This window comes from Ischnura elegans, chromosome 2 (genome assembly GCF_921293095.1).
Source record: "Ischnura elegans chromosome 2, ioIscEleg1.1, whole genome shotgun sequence".
NCBI classification, from domain to species: domain Eukaryota; kingdom Metazoa; phylum Arthropoda; class Insecta; order Odonata; family Coenagrionidae; genus Ischnura; species Ischnura elegans.
In genome coordinates, this window is record NC_060247.1 from 140925768 (window position 1) to 140940911 (window position 15144).

A 15144-nucleotide genomic window follows, 5' to 3' on the forward strand; every position below is an offset into this window, starting at 1 on the left:
TTTAGTGCTGAAACTAAGAAAATTCTTAGTTTCAGCACTAAAAATTAGTCACGCCATTTTAATCTCTTTTGTATATCAATGATACTTTGCATATTTTTCATTACGATGGAGCAAGAAACACAAAAACTAAAGGAGGTTAAGGGGGTATCATGTTTTGGGGGTATCACTTTTGGGAATTCACTCAAGTGAACCAATACTACACCTAAATGTGTAGAGAAATAAGACATATGTTTTAGGAAAAAAATAAATATGGATAATAATGTTCCTCTCTTTATTTTCCCAATAATAGAAGATGCTTCTGTAGCCTTTCTCCATTAAAACCATGCTTCTGTCAGCATACAAGAAGAGAGACATAGGTACTTTATAAACATGGCACCTCACACCCCGCATCAATGGCCTTGATGACGATTAAAAAGTCTTCCATTATACCGTATAAGCGTGTGTAAGAGGCGCACCCCTATTTTGAGGATCTAAGCTATAAAGAAAAAAAAATTTTGCTGCATTTTTTTTCCTATCGTGCGGTGTTGCAGACGTATGCCTGGAATTTCGACAGTTATCGAAATTTCCTCTTTCAGTACTATTTCAAAGAAAAAATTTTGATAACTGCGGCGGTAATAGCGGCATAAGAGGGAGTAGAAAGAGTTCCTATCCTCTCTTCGCATACGCCATCGCTCTACGTTGCTTGTCCTACTCACGAACAATTTTGTTTAAAAGCTCTAAGAAGTATTGCAATAGAATTGCAGCCGTGGAAAATTTTAAGGGAAAACACGACAGGCATTTAGCATGAACCTTCCCCAGAGCTTGGACAACAATCGGGGCAATCTCAGCGCCGTAGGATAATAATCACGTCGTACATTTAAGGCCCCTTGCACACACACCGATTTTGGACGGCCGGTAAAATATCGGCCGTCCACATTCCAATAGTGAACACAAGGAGAGCATCGGATCTTGCACACGTACCGACCACGCGGCGGCACCGGCAAAATGCCGGTAAGCTGCCGGCCATTGTCACTGTGGATCGCCGGTGCCGGCTCAAAAACATAGCAACTTATCGTTTGACCGGTAAAAATCCGGCGTGTGCGCAAGCATCGCTTCGACGGCCGGTAAAATATTGGCTGATATTTTACCGGCCGTCCAAAATCGGTGTGTGTGCAAGGGGCCTAATGGAACTACACTCGGCCCTCCATCAGCCAATGCCTCTGCCGTTTTTTTCCTTTCCGAGACTCAACAGGAAAACATCAAGTTACAGGGGAACAATGGAAACATGTTTCATCCCTACCCCATCTCACCAACTGACCTTTTTCGGTCTACCAGGTTCAATTCTCCGAGTTTCTGGAGGTCAAATGCTATGTGAGTCACCTTCTGAGCTCGAAGATATCTCGATATCTTTCACCAATTGTATGACTCCCACGAGGTTCTAAAAAGAATTAGACCTAACGCGACGTATATCTGACAGCATTTAAGTTTTTTGAGCTCTAATTGATTGACACAAAGATTTATAGCTAAAACAAGGCTAATAGTATTCAACATAGTCCAAACAGCACAATTTCGGAAGAAACAAGCGTAGCATAAGCGCATTCAAACAAGACGAGACGGACTGGAAACTTCAGGCAACTCAAACTGCGTATATCACATTGCTGTGCCTTCGCCCCTTCGCTTTAAAGGCAACGACGACGTCATATGCAAGATCGGAGGTGTTCTTCCCGTGCTCCTTCGCTCATAGCCTCATAGCTTGAAATACGGAGGGGAGGGAGCGCACTCCTTCCCCTCGACCTCTCCTTCAGCGCTCTTCACTTATAAGCATTTCCGATTTCTTCTATCCACCATTTAGTCCAACAATGAACACACTCGTTCCAATTTTTTAAACCGCAGGTTTTGACACCAATATAATTTTCAGTTGCAAAAAATCAGGAGCTCAGCGTAATGGAAAATGCTCGGCAAGACAGATGTTGACTATTAACCAGGTACAGTGCAACCTCGATATAACGACACCCCACGGTGCACTAATAAACACTCGCTATAGCGAATTGTCGCTTTACCGGAGGTGGAGCAAATAATAGCCAATATACCTGTTGCGAACAGATATACAAGAACAGGAGTGGTGCGGCGACAGATAAACATCTATCCGATAAACGTAAGCATAAATCCAGACGAAAGGCGATGTTTCTTTGCATCAATAAATTTCCTTACTCAAATAACGACTAACTATTCAAACAATTTATAAGCGCCGCACTGAATAAAAATCATGCAAAGCATTGTTTCGTCAATCATTATATTTATCGAACGACAGTTTACCACATAAATTTGAGACTGAGCACTCCATTAACTTCATTTCTAACAGATCGCTAGCAGTTACAGAGGTTATGGAGTCTTGATGAAAGTCTTCCGGCGGTGAAACCCTCGCTATGGCGAGAGCCAACGCCGAAAGGGTCTCGTAAAAACGAATTTTTAACACGCTTATTATAGGGCCAATTGACGGTGCATCGGCTATCTCTCGTAATAGCGGGGGTGTCGCTATAGCCCGTACTCGCTTTAACGAGGTTCCACTGTATGTCCTTCAAAACTACGCGTTTCTATATGTTTGATAAGCGATTACTATATGCAGCATAACTGCCGTGGGATGCCCACTCGTGGCAGTAAATTTAGCACGCGCTCCGGAGCGAATCACCCCGCGCAATTTTTTCAATGTTCACCTCTGGGGTACCGACGTGACGGCGCAATGCTTGAAAAAAAAACAAATAGGAGCATTTTAAAAATACGTCACTATGGGAGAAACTCCCCGGCCTGCCGCTTGATTTTGACCAGATGACTCGCGTGGAAAACCAAGGCCACTTAGTTCCCTTGGACTTGCGACCAGGGAAGGGGAGTGGGGAAGATAAGAAGTTTGTGTAAGAGGCGCACCCCTATTTTCGGCCGCAATGTCTGGGAAAAAAGGTGCGCCTCTTACACGCGCTTATACGGTAACTTCCGCAAAGAAGATCAATGGAGCACGTCAGCCAGATGGAGAGTCTGACAAGAATTTACTGCAGATATTTACTGGTGGAAAATCATATCCTGCGTAATTCATGATTGTGACTGAATCATGATGAAAATGACTAATTAAAAATATCGTAAATTTACCTGAAATAATGAAAGGAACTACAAATACATATTGACCTAAGAAGGTTATTTTGGAAAACAGGCTAAGGCCCTTGTTTTTCTTTTTTCTTATCAGTGAGCGATATTCGCGATTCCAGCCAAGGGAGACACCACCTGGCGGAGAACGCTCGAAACAGAGGAACGATGGTCATGACGCGGTAGTGCTATGAGGAATAGTGTATATGAGACCTTTACACTGTTTTATTGACTAGTTACGGGGGGATACCTACTTTTTGGTTTCAAAGCAATTATTACCGTTACTTGAGGTTAAATATTCTTTAATTCTACGACCCTGTAATAACTGCAGCAGAAGTGGAATTGTTTCAAAGCGAGGCGACGGCTGTTGTTCCCGCACGTAGGTAGGAGCAGAAAGCTCTTGCTTAGGACGATTTTAATGGAGATACGTTGGTTTTACATGTTATAACTATTAATATAGTGTTATTTCAATTGAAAATCGTTCATGTGTCAGGTTATGCAGAAAAAAGTAGAAAAATAGCTTATATCCAATGCATCAAAGTATCCGATATCCGTGATCGCGGTTTTCGAGATTTTCATTATAACATACTCAATATTTACATTGCCATTATTATGAGCAGGATGGTATTTACCCGTGTTAGTCTGATAAATGTGTTTTTTTTCCTTCTGTGCGCGATGTGCTATTGAACAATTTACCTAAAGTTGCTGAGTATAGTAACTCAACATTGACGTTAAGTATCAATAGCAAGGAGGATGAACCTACTGTACCATTGAAAGAACGATTTTTAACAGTGTCTCACGATGTAAATTAGTAATATATGAATTATGGTAAACATTATTAGCTTATTTTGATTGATTCCGGGTGTCAATTCAGTAGACAATTCGAAGTCATACATAGTCACAGAACATACTGCTTTCAGACAAGCAATGGATGACTTTCACCAATGAATGGAAGGCAATGCCAAGTTTCATTTCGACTTTGAAATGTAATAGTGGGCAAATAAGCTTAGTCCCCAAATTCCTTTCCCCTTCCCCGTAGACAGTTACAATAACTCATTCATCGGATTATTATTTAACTGTGATACCCAACTTAAATTCAAAACCCAGCCAATTTCATGTGATGCTCCGTCGAATAAGCATAACCTGGTGTTAATAAGATTGCTATAAATACTATTGTTTCTACAGAATATTACAAAGATAATATTGCAATTCCTTTCTGAGGTAACCGAACGATTAAAACTAATATTATTAAGACAAGTACTACTTATCATACTATTACATGATTCATGTAAAAATATCAGGCCAGTCAGTTTCCTTCTAACCATCAGCGGTTGGATATCCAAAATATGCATTGTTTCTCTGTATGGGATATGTTTAGTATTGAATCCACCATAGTAGTTTAAAATTTGCTTTGTACTCTTTCAGTTGTAATCACTTTGAGCAAATGAATGTGTTTTTGTAACTCAAAGCAGACAATTTTTAAAACCTAACATACATACGAGCCTTTTGCAAATTACCTATTAATTACACCAACTTGTATATTTTCATCTGAGGAATTATTAATGAAATTATTAAATGTAGCTAAATTAGTAGCAGTAGACATTATTTATCTGAAACCTTGCTGTTCAGTAACTACATACTTCAACATGGGGATAAAGAACGAATAACTATCGTCTCCATGATTTTACCAAGAACTGGTAGTCAACGAAGATGTGAATCAACGGTAAAGATCCTTAAGTCTTCCTTAAATTTCTAAATTATACCAAACAAAATCATTTCCCAATAGTAAATCACACCAAATAACTATTTCGTTCATTTATTATCCGGAAATATGATAATAATATAGGTGAACACAGCAATCCACATCAGTGAAGCAGACGGCTGTGGCGCCCAAATACAACACGAAATTTGCCTGGAATGGATTATGGTCCCATGTATTGAAGCGGCAGATTGTGTATGAAATACAATTAAGTTCTTTTGTAGTGTATTCGAAAGAAATGGCTAGGAAGAAACGCAATACGAGTCGGATGGATGCAAGTCGAGAATCAAACCTGAGTGGTAATGATTAGGTACATTATAAACACCTTTAGTTACATCGTCAAGCAGTTTTCTTCAGTTCTAGATCTTCTTACGGACGAAAGAAGCCGATAAATACACCATATGAAGGTTTTAAAAGAATATTTCTATCTTATAAGCTCTTGATATTATGGTTTATGTTCTCTCCGTACGCCAATGCTTTACGATTGTTTTGATTTTACCATCATTCTGGCGGCCATATTGGAAATTGACGTCACTGACAGCAGCGCCGCCATCGGTCATTTGAGTCTCGAATAGGGTGACATAAATGGCTGTTAGGCCAGCTGCCATTAAAATTCTGTGGGCATTGGAAACAAATATCTTATGCGTAGACAATAGTTGCTATTTGCAGCTACCACAAATTTCTAGGATTAAATTTGTAAACAGAAATTTTCAATTCACTGTATGAATTAGTTTTCTAAAATGGATGAGAATTTCTTTAGTGATAAGATCGTTAATATTTAACCAAAAAGAATTCGAAGTTTCTTCTTCATCCTAGCGTTCGTCCCGTGCTATTGCATGGTCCACCGTTCTGCTAAGTTTCCTCCACTTGGCTCGATCCAGGGCGTCTACTGGCGTGACGTTGATAGTTTTCATGTCTGCCTTAATTCTGTCGAGCCAGCGAATCTTAGGTCGTCATCGTGTTCGGCATCCTGCAGGGCTCAGCCTCATTGCTGTTCTCGCCACGGAGTTCTCGTCACTACGCACCACGTGCCCATACCACCAAAGTCGAGCCTCCCGCATTTTGTCCGTGATCGGTGCAACTCCCATTCTTTTCCGAATGTCTTCATTCCTGATGTGATCCAGGCGGGAGATGCCTAGGATCCATCGCAGCATCCTCATTTCCATGACATGCATGGCCTGTTCTTGATTTGCTGTGGCTGGCCAACATTCTCCTCCATATAGGGCCACTGGGCGGAGTACGGTCTTGTATACTTTGGCCCTGAATCGTTCGGGCATTCGACGGTCGCACAATACACCAGTCACTTGGCGCCATTTCAGCCATGTTGCATTAATTAAGAATGCGAAGTTTAAGGTCATATAATTTTAAAAACTATCTTTCACAGCATAAAATCAATGACAAAAGCAGTTTTTTTAAGTCTATCAAAAATAAACACAGGCAAAGATCTTTTTGAGACTTATTAAAAAGTTTTGAAATTACGGAATTCGAAATTACGAAGTGCCAATTTTCCAGTCCTCATATTGTCGAGAGTTTACCGTATCGTTACTTATTATTAAGGACCATTCAGATTCTCTCTTTGCCCTCACCTTGCCATAGAGTCCCTTATGCCCTCCTGCCACAATCTGCACCCCACAGCCAACCGTGAGGGCCAGCTCAGCTTGTTGCGCACCCTGTTGTGACGACTCGGCAGGCTGACCCTTAGTAGAGGGCGCTCGGTCAGCTCCCAGGCCCAGACCCTTTGGCCTCAGCTGAGGAGCAGCGGGGGCCACCACCCTGCGCACAATGCAAAAAATCACACCTCAAGGACACCAATAACAGATCGCATCTAAATGCCTCATGAAACTTTCCAAGGAAAGGTGACACGAAAAAAATGCTGAACAGTCAATAAACATGACACAGTCTCTACACAGGAATTCATTCGGCTTTAATACAGAATTATCCTTCACAAAAAACTCAATTTTATTTACAATAATCTCATGGCCTTCTTAACTTTCATCAACGACAGCCGTATGCATGCTGAAAGTCAAGGAACCAAACTAAACCCAATCCCAGTTGTTAGCAATATGGATAGCGTCATTTTAGTTCTGGTCCATCCACTTGTTCAGAGAGAACCTTAGGTTGAGAGAAGAATTTGCTAACACGAGTTCAAACAACATAAAACATGCAAGACCTAAGAACAAAGCCAAGGAGTAGCCAAGAAGCAGTAGTAATCTGCTTGGCATGAGCTTGTGACATCACCTTATCTGCAAAAGGGTTCAGGACTGTGCATATTTCATTCAAAATAGTTTGAGAAGAAAGCAACAGATTGAAAAACCGGAAGATAAATACCTTAGTTTCTTGAACTATATCACTAAATTACTATTAAAAAACTATCAATTAAGAGGTGAATTAGTCCATTAAAATTATCCTAGACAGACATTACAATTCTTTGTTAAAACTTACCTTGGTGCTGCTCATGGCGGTGCAAAAGTTTTTGGAATCTGATTCCCTTGATGAGGTGGTCAGCATCAGTCGGGAACACCCGAAAATTCAAGGCGACATAGCCCAAAAAGTGATTTTCTACCATGGACATAATAATCAAATAAAAGAATTTTTTCCATTGAAAATTCAGCTACGTCAGAATAGTATCAAAATATAGAACCAAGAACCAGAAGAGAGAACTGAAGCTAAGAAAAGAACTGAAACAAAAAAAAAACGTGGAATCAACCCATTCCTATTTAGCAACATAACATTTCCCCACAACTGTTTACGTATAAAATGATATCGTACATAGTAAGCCTCATGCTGGAATATAAGTAACGCATTTCAATGCTTTGACCATTGTTTCCATCAGGAGTTTCGTATTGCATACTGCAATGTATTCCATAGCAGAGGTATATGCATAAATGGAATTCAATATACAGTGGAACCCCGATTTATCGTTCCCGCATTCATCGTTTTCCCGCATTCATCGTTCGCCGCTCCTGGTCCCAAATTAAGTTCCATAAAGACAATGTAATTTTTTCCTGCATCTATCGTTCCCCGAAGTATCGTTTTCCCGCATTGATCGTTCGAAGATCGCGGTCCCGTCGTATAATTTTCCCGCATCCATCTTTTGACAAAAATAAGACGAAGTGTTTACAACATGTTATTTATGGCTACATGGTTATAACAACAGACATAATTTGAATCTTCCCCAGGAGATTGAAATGCGAGAGGGAGAAGCTGAGTGCCATGGGATAGTTACATTATCGCATTTCCCAAGATCCGGTATCCCCCTCCATTCAGCACTCGCTTCATTCAGCACCCGTTTGAAGCTTTCCTCTTCTCCGAAATAAAAAAAAGGTCCCAGCTCAAGCAGGGATCGTATTACGAAGACCTTAGCTTCAAAAGAAAATATCAAGTTACTCGAGAACAAAAGAAACCTTTTTCACACTTCCCCCTTTCTCGACCGCTGACTTTTTTTTAGCTGACTCGCTTCAAAGATCCCCACCTCTGGAGGTCAACTGCTGCATGAATCACCGATTAGCCTGAAAGGTGTGTAAAAATGAATTTCGGCTATTGGCATTATATTTTTATTAGATTGAGATATTAGTGATGTGCACGTAATTCAAAAAAGAATGATACCAAACACGACGTATTTCTAACGTTATTTAACCATTTTAAGCAAGGAAATAGTTGGAATAATACGATGGTGATTTCTGGCGAATATCGATATCCTCGCAGCTGATAGTGAGCTTTACGGCAGTTGATGCGGATTTTTTTCGAAAACAGGGCGTATGGTTACAATTTACGAGTTACACTACAAGTCTCACTTGTCTGAGGTGCTAACGAAGCGATGTCTTCTCAGGATATTTTGTTTCTCCCTACTAGCAATCTGAATTCATCTGCTCATCTAGAGCTACGCGACTTATTGTTAGAAATGAGTGGGTAAGTTGCCTTCTCCGTAGGATAAAAAATTTGCGCAGTCTTATGGTCATGCTTCACCCTCTGCAGTAAGCTCTGCTTACGCCGTATGCGATAGCATTAGTGCCGAACTTCACCTCGTACGAGTGGTTCCGTACTTTCCAGGGTGGGTTGACTTAAAACCGGCGAGTGTTTTCCGTGTGGGTTCTATAGAGTCCGGTTTCATTTTTATTAGTTATATTCTTATTCGTCTTCGGACCATGGCCCTTTCGAAGACACGAGTTAGAACTTTAAAGGATAGACTGAAAATAATTGAAGACGAAGAAAAGAATCCGGGCTAGAAATGCGTGAATATTACAGCACGCCTAGGTATATCCGCTAGTACATGACGGCAGGGGTAGGGTGAGATCCCTGGTGAAAACAAGAAGTGGGATGAAGCCGAGGATCAGTTGGGCGTGCCGCTGACGATTAACGCCACATTGCCTCAATCATATTAAAAATTTAATTGCAAGAAAGGAACATTTCAATTAATAAACTATTTTTGGCCTTCTTGATCCATCTCATAACCAATCACTGCGACGGCGAAATCGGTTGTTTGAGGCATAACACGCACATTTCTCTCGTAAATACGTATACTTGAAATGGCATTTGATGGATAAGAATTTTTACATCGGACAGAAATGCATAATAGCAGTGAAAATTCCGAGTGGAGTGAAACATTTTTTAGCAAGGCGGGTTCCTTCAGGATATTTGAAAGAGATATAATCCGAATCAACAATATGATCTAAGTGTTTCGATAAAGGAATAATATTCCTGTAATCAGCTAAAATCTTTTTTAAATCCATTAATGAATGTCATAATTCGCAAAAATCCAGCGTTTCCTGGGACATAGGCAACCCAGACAAACATTCCCGCATTGATCGTTTTTTTCATCCATCCCCCTGAAAAACAATAAATCGAGGTTCCACTATACAACCTAATCATATCATTTGAGTATTTATCAGTGGTATTTGTCAAAAAAAGCAAAAATTAAAGAAATAGATTATCAGTTGCACCAACCTCTCATTCTTGCCAATTCCTTTCCCTGGCTGCCAACCCATCCCACGCAGCATGGCCTTGCCAAAGTCCTCCACTGGAACACTGTCATAATCTTCCAGGGTAGCCTGAAATGGTAAAAATTAGGACTTCAATGAATTCCTCATTCACCCACAAAGGCTTACGTGATGCGTCAATAATGTACATCGCATTGTACAGGTTTCACTAAATCATAAGCATTGCAAGGAGAAATTTGATTGACCCAGTTCTACTCAGTAAGGCCTAGATGGGCTGACATTCAACCAGTGCACGACATTTATAGGTGTATTTTATGCTCCAATTTGAAAATTGTATGTAACAGTATAAGAAATTTGACCAACTCAATCACTGAAAATGATTATTTATATAAGTTGCATCTCTGTGAAAGCCCTAAAGAAGAGTGCTGGTCCCAAGAATGTGGCATATGTCCAGGCATTGATGGCCTGACAATGGCCACTTACAGATTGGATGACGAGGAAAATGAAGGAGTGACTTACGGTTTTTGGGAAAAAGGTGATTTGATAAAAAAGACTGTTTTGATGGAAAAATTCATTGCTGAAGTTTAGGATTACACTAAGAAAGGAATGTATCACCACCATATTTGGAAAATAGAAATGGAAGCTATTCATAAAGAGAGGAGGTTGGTAACACTAATTGGTGTGGCATTGGTGCTTCAGTTTGACTTTTCCAAGAATTGCAGTGTCATTCTTCCAGATTAAGTACAACCCTATCACTGGCAAAAAGTACAGATATCAATATTTACCTTTGTGGAATATAATAACTAAGGTATGCAGGTACTTAAAATAATTTATCACATGACACTGCACATGATTTTCTTGGGATAAATCAGATAGAACAACGCTATTCTAAAAAGATATCATATGGAGAAATAAATCATATATTTTAGATAAGTCAGTCGCTAATTAAAAAAAAACAGATTTCAGATATTTGAATGTGGAAAAGGTCTTAAACAGGAAGAAGGTCATAGGTGGTTGTTCAGTGCTATAGGACATGGTTAGGCGTTGAAAGAATTGGTCAAAAATTATACCAGAAAGAAAAAGCTGAGAAATTTCAATTGTAGCAAGTGCATTCAGACAAGAGTTACTTTGTAGAACATGTGAGTATATCCTATCAAACTTTTGCATATTACACATGTTAAACTAGCCGAATAGGGTAGTTTCCTTCATCAAAGAAAACAAAAGGCATTGATTGTAATTCGTTACCCACCATTAGTTTATTCATAATATACAAATTATTTGGTTTTTAGAAATACCAGTTAAGACGAATTTTAATGATCAATTTGAACCTCATTTGAAAAAGGCCAGATTGGTGCCCATGTGATGCCACTCCACGTGACGTCACAGGGACCTAGTTTCTATACGAGTAGATAGGAGTTTTACATCGTCTGAGATTACCAATGAATGCATGAGGCACAGAGCTCAGGGAAACCTCTTATAATAATAATAATAATAATAATAATAATTTTATTTCCGTTGGGTTACATATGTAACATAGAAATCGTCATATAGTGGACAAACAACACATGAGATAAAAACATAAAAGACAGATGACATATATACATGTTACGGCTTGCAAGGTGTCGAGTTCTTTTTGTTAACATATTTTTTACACAAGTCGTAGAACTCATCAAGTGAATAAATTGAATTTTGATATATAAGCGTTTTTAATTTGTGCTTGAATGAGTTGCTATTTTGGATTGCTTTAATATCTGGTGGTAGTAAGTTAAAAAGTTTGGCCCCTTTATGATATGGTCCTTCACTAGCAAGTTTAGATGACCTCAGTTCAATATGTATATCATGTTTTTGTCGGGTGTTTATTTGGTGTATTTCACAGTTTAGATCGAATGAATTCAGATTTTTTTTTAACACATTATTAAATTAAATACATACAGGGCAGTAAGAGGCATACTTTGTAAGGATTGAAAATGTGCCCTACATGACTCCCTATAGGGTAGATTGAGAATAGCCCTAATTGCCTGTTTTTGTAATTTAAAGATTTTATGAGATTGATGTGAGCCCCCCCAGAAAATAATTCCATATGACAGATGTGACTGAAAATTTGCATAATAGAGGCATTTTCGAATATGGATACTGGTACTTGTTTTTAGATATCTTAATTGAAAAAGAGTTTTATTTAGCTTAGAGGTAAGGGTTTCTATATGCATAGACCATTTCATTGTTGATTCAATGTTTACTCCAAGAAAATTGAGGTTTTCAACAAATTTTAAATCATTTCCGCATAATTTTACTGGAGGTGTTTGATCTCTGCCAAAATTAACACAGACTGTTTTTTGAACGTTAATGGCCATCATGTTATTTTGACACCAGTCTTCTAAACATTTCATTGTGGAACAAACTTTCTTTAGTAGATCAGATTTTTTATTGGATTCGATGAGAACATTTGTATCATCTGCAAATATTATAGTTTTTGCTTCTGGGATACTCTCAGGTAGGTCATTAATATATAAAAGGAATATATTTATAATCACCTATTAAAATTGCCTTTGGTCGGAGAGGTTCCTTGGTTTGATAGGGTTTAAACCAAGCGCTACCTGCTAGCAGGGGACTCTATGCTACCACCATGCTCGGCAGCAAGCAGCCAGACGTCACACGGGATTTTCACAGCATTCTACTAAGCCAACGAGTTTTCGTGCCCTTGAAAATGTTCACTTTTCATTTAATCGCAATAAATACTTATTGTCATTTAAAAATATAAAAGCTTAAAATATGTACTTCAGGAGTAATAATCTTTCGATTTAGGCAATAAAAATATAAAAGGAAACCACCTTATTTTGGCAAAAAAATGATTGGGTGAAAGGAGCACCTGTGCATGGCATCAACAGTTCCATGTCTGGATTGTTAACAGACATGGGACAACTATAGCTCGCTCTGCAGACCACACATGCAAACAGGCTGTGACTCTAACAAATTCAGATATTAAGACATTCAATACTCAAAATCTCACCATTAATGACTTCATTGTGTGCTTCTGAATAACCTGGTGCATTTCTAATTTCACTGCAGTGTTTTTAGAAGAGAATGACATTAGTGTCTCGTTTATGCATCCACATGGTCCATCGAATTGTTCCACATGGCTCAAAGTAGAAGACTTACGTGAAGTGCCATTGAAAAATACTCTGTGCAAATTGCAACTCATTCACCATTTCCAGTCAGTCGCAGTGGGTGTTTGCACACATTGGATGCCATGGAAGTAAACAAGATTGAACTTGCTTTCAGTCAATAGATGTAACCAATCATTTAGATATGAACTTTTCACTGTTGTGAATGCTAAGTAGAATGAAAATTCATTTTTTGCCCCCTTGAGGGTATGCAATCTTGGTGTAAAAGAGTCTGAAACATTCTTAACTTTGACATGCCTTGAAACTATAAGTATAAAATTACTGCCTTTTTTACTTTATTTATAGCAGAACATTTAAACTACCCACTGAGAAATTTTAAAGAAAACAAAAGGTGGCCTTTTTTAGTAATAAATTGTTAAATAATGACTAATTTTTACTGTTTAAACAAGTCCTATTTGTTTATTATTGCTTAAAATGACTTGCAAGTTATGCCAGAATGTGCATAAATGAATTCTCTTAAAAATAAAACAATAACCACTACTTTACAGGACATGATTCCATAGTAATCAGCACTTATGTGATTATCCATTTTTTTACTCTTGAGGCCTGACAGTACAATGTTCAAAGGATGGTAACTTTATAACGGTTCAGTTCTGAGCTGAGATAAAGTGATCATTATTCATCACAAGGATACTGCTTTCATATATATAACTTTCAGAGAAATCGGTGATGGTCACCTGACATGATTTTGCACCATTTTCATAATATACGTAAATCAAACAATCTATTATTATTACTATTTACGCACATTTTCTGCTATTATACATTTGTTTCCGGAATCGTTAAGAGCTTTCTTTTCCTGACCGCGATCTTTTAGCGGCGATAACGTGATTGTACTTTTATTCCTACTGCTCTACATAATACCTGGTTTCCGTAAACCACGCGCCCGTGAGATGCAAGATCACGGATTTTGAAAAGTGGTTTGCACGAATACTTGAAAACCGCTACGCGACGTCGGAAACTGCACAGTCAGGCACCACGCCGCGTCTCTCACAAGTTTCCGGGGATGCGACTGCTGCGGGTCCATGATCACTTAGCGTGACGGACGCGAGCAGACGAGGAACACGGACGTTCAGTAAAGGCAACTGGCACGCCTCGGCGCATCAACGGTCGTATCAAACCAGGGCTCACGGCAAATTGTCTACGCGAGCGAGTGCCTGGCTATGACGCACGCTATCTCCTTATCCACCTCCCCGCTGTCTTCACTTCCACTATTCCGTTCCTCGCCAGTTTGACCCTCACTTGTCACGGCGTAAACATTCCCGAGTGCGACGAAATCCCTCTCTCTCCCTCAGGCCGTATTCAACCGCATGCGAGGCTACGGCAATAACTGCGTATTTGCGATATGAAATATACATTAAAAGATCGTGAATAATATTATTCTTAATTTACGAGTGGTAAACCAGTGAAGAAACTTCTAAAATTAATCAAGAGTACTTTCTCCCGCCGCTGATTGTGGTCTGCAATGCTATAACAGGCGAACAGTCACTTTCAAAAGTCGGTCTCCACGGCCAGCGCGAGCAACTGCGTTTTCTAACTCCGGGTATTGCTTAAATGCCTTCTGTGTATTGAAAGGGCCACTTTGACTCACTCTCACCGTCCGCGATAGACCTACCGAGGCATTCTTCTCTATTCCTAAATTCTTCGCGACTTCTACTCTCGGTCACAGAACACAAGGCGAAGCATTAAGTTCTCAGTCACGCGATTCTCACCCTGATAGTATTCTGAGATGGATGGTCTCAGTAGTCTGGCTTGTACTATAAATACTGAGACGTATCTGCCTTGCAACTCACTTATAAGAAAGAAACTAAAAATCGGAATTTACGTCTGTAAATAGAATTCTTAAAGTTGCCTTATACGACCCGTATTCTGAATGACGTGTAGTAATAATTTTGTTCGGAATAGCATCATGCTATTTCTTGCGCGAGCTATTTGGAAGCTCCGCCTCTTCCCGTATGAAAAACTTTCTGAAAAGTTTTCGCAACCAATGAGGGAGAAGGTATTTTATATATTTTTCTGTATTTTACGGACTATTGATTTGCAATTGCACATAATTGCTTCATTTGCATTTAAAAATTATATTAAACCGTGGATGTATATATAATACGCTTTGAAAATCTCATTTAGGAAATCAGCTGTTTGTTGTTGTGAT

The 15144-nt window shown here is 39.2% G+C and overlaps 1 protein-coding gene across 2 annotated transcripts in view; it reads right to left on the reverse strand.

Moving 5' to 3' along the window:
• The window catches only part of LOC124154702 (G-patch domain and KOW motifs-containing protein), a 68067-nt gene that overhangs the window by 10611 nt on the left and 42312 nt on the right, over nucleotides 1-15144 (reverse strand). For both annotated transcript variants that reach the window (XM_046528581.1, XM_046528580.1), the window contains exons 5-6: nucleotides 9818-9921; nucleotides 6460-6646 (exon numbers count right to left, since the gene is read on the reverse strand). In XM_046528581.1, coding sequence (XP_046384537.1) covers nucleotides 6460-6646; nucleotides 9818-9921 — 291 coding nt within the window. The remainder of the gene's footprint in view (nucleotides 1-6459; nucleotides 6647-9817; nucleotides 9922-15144) is intronic.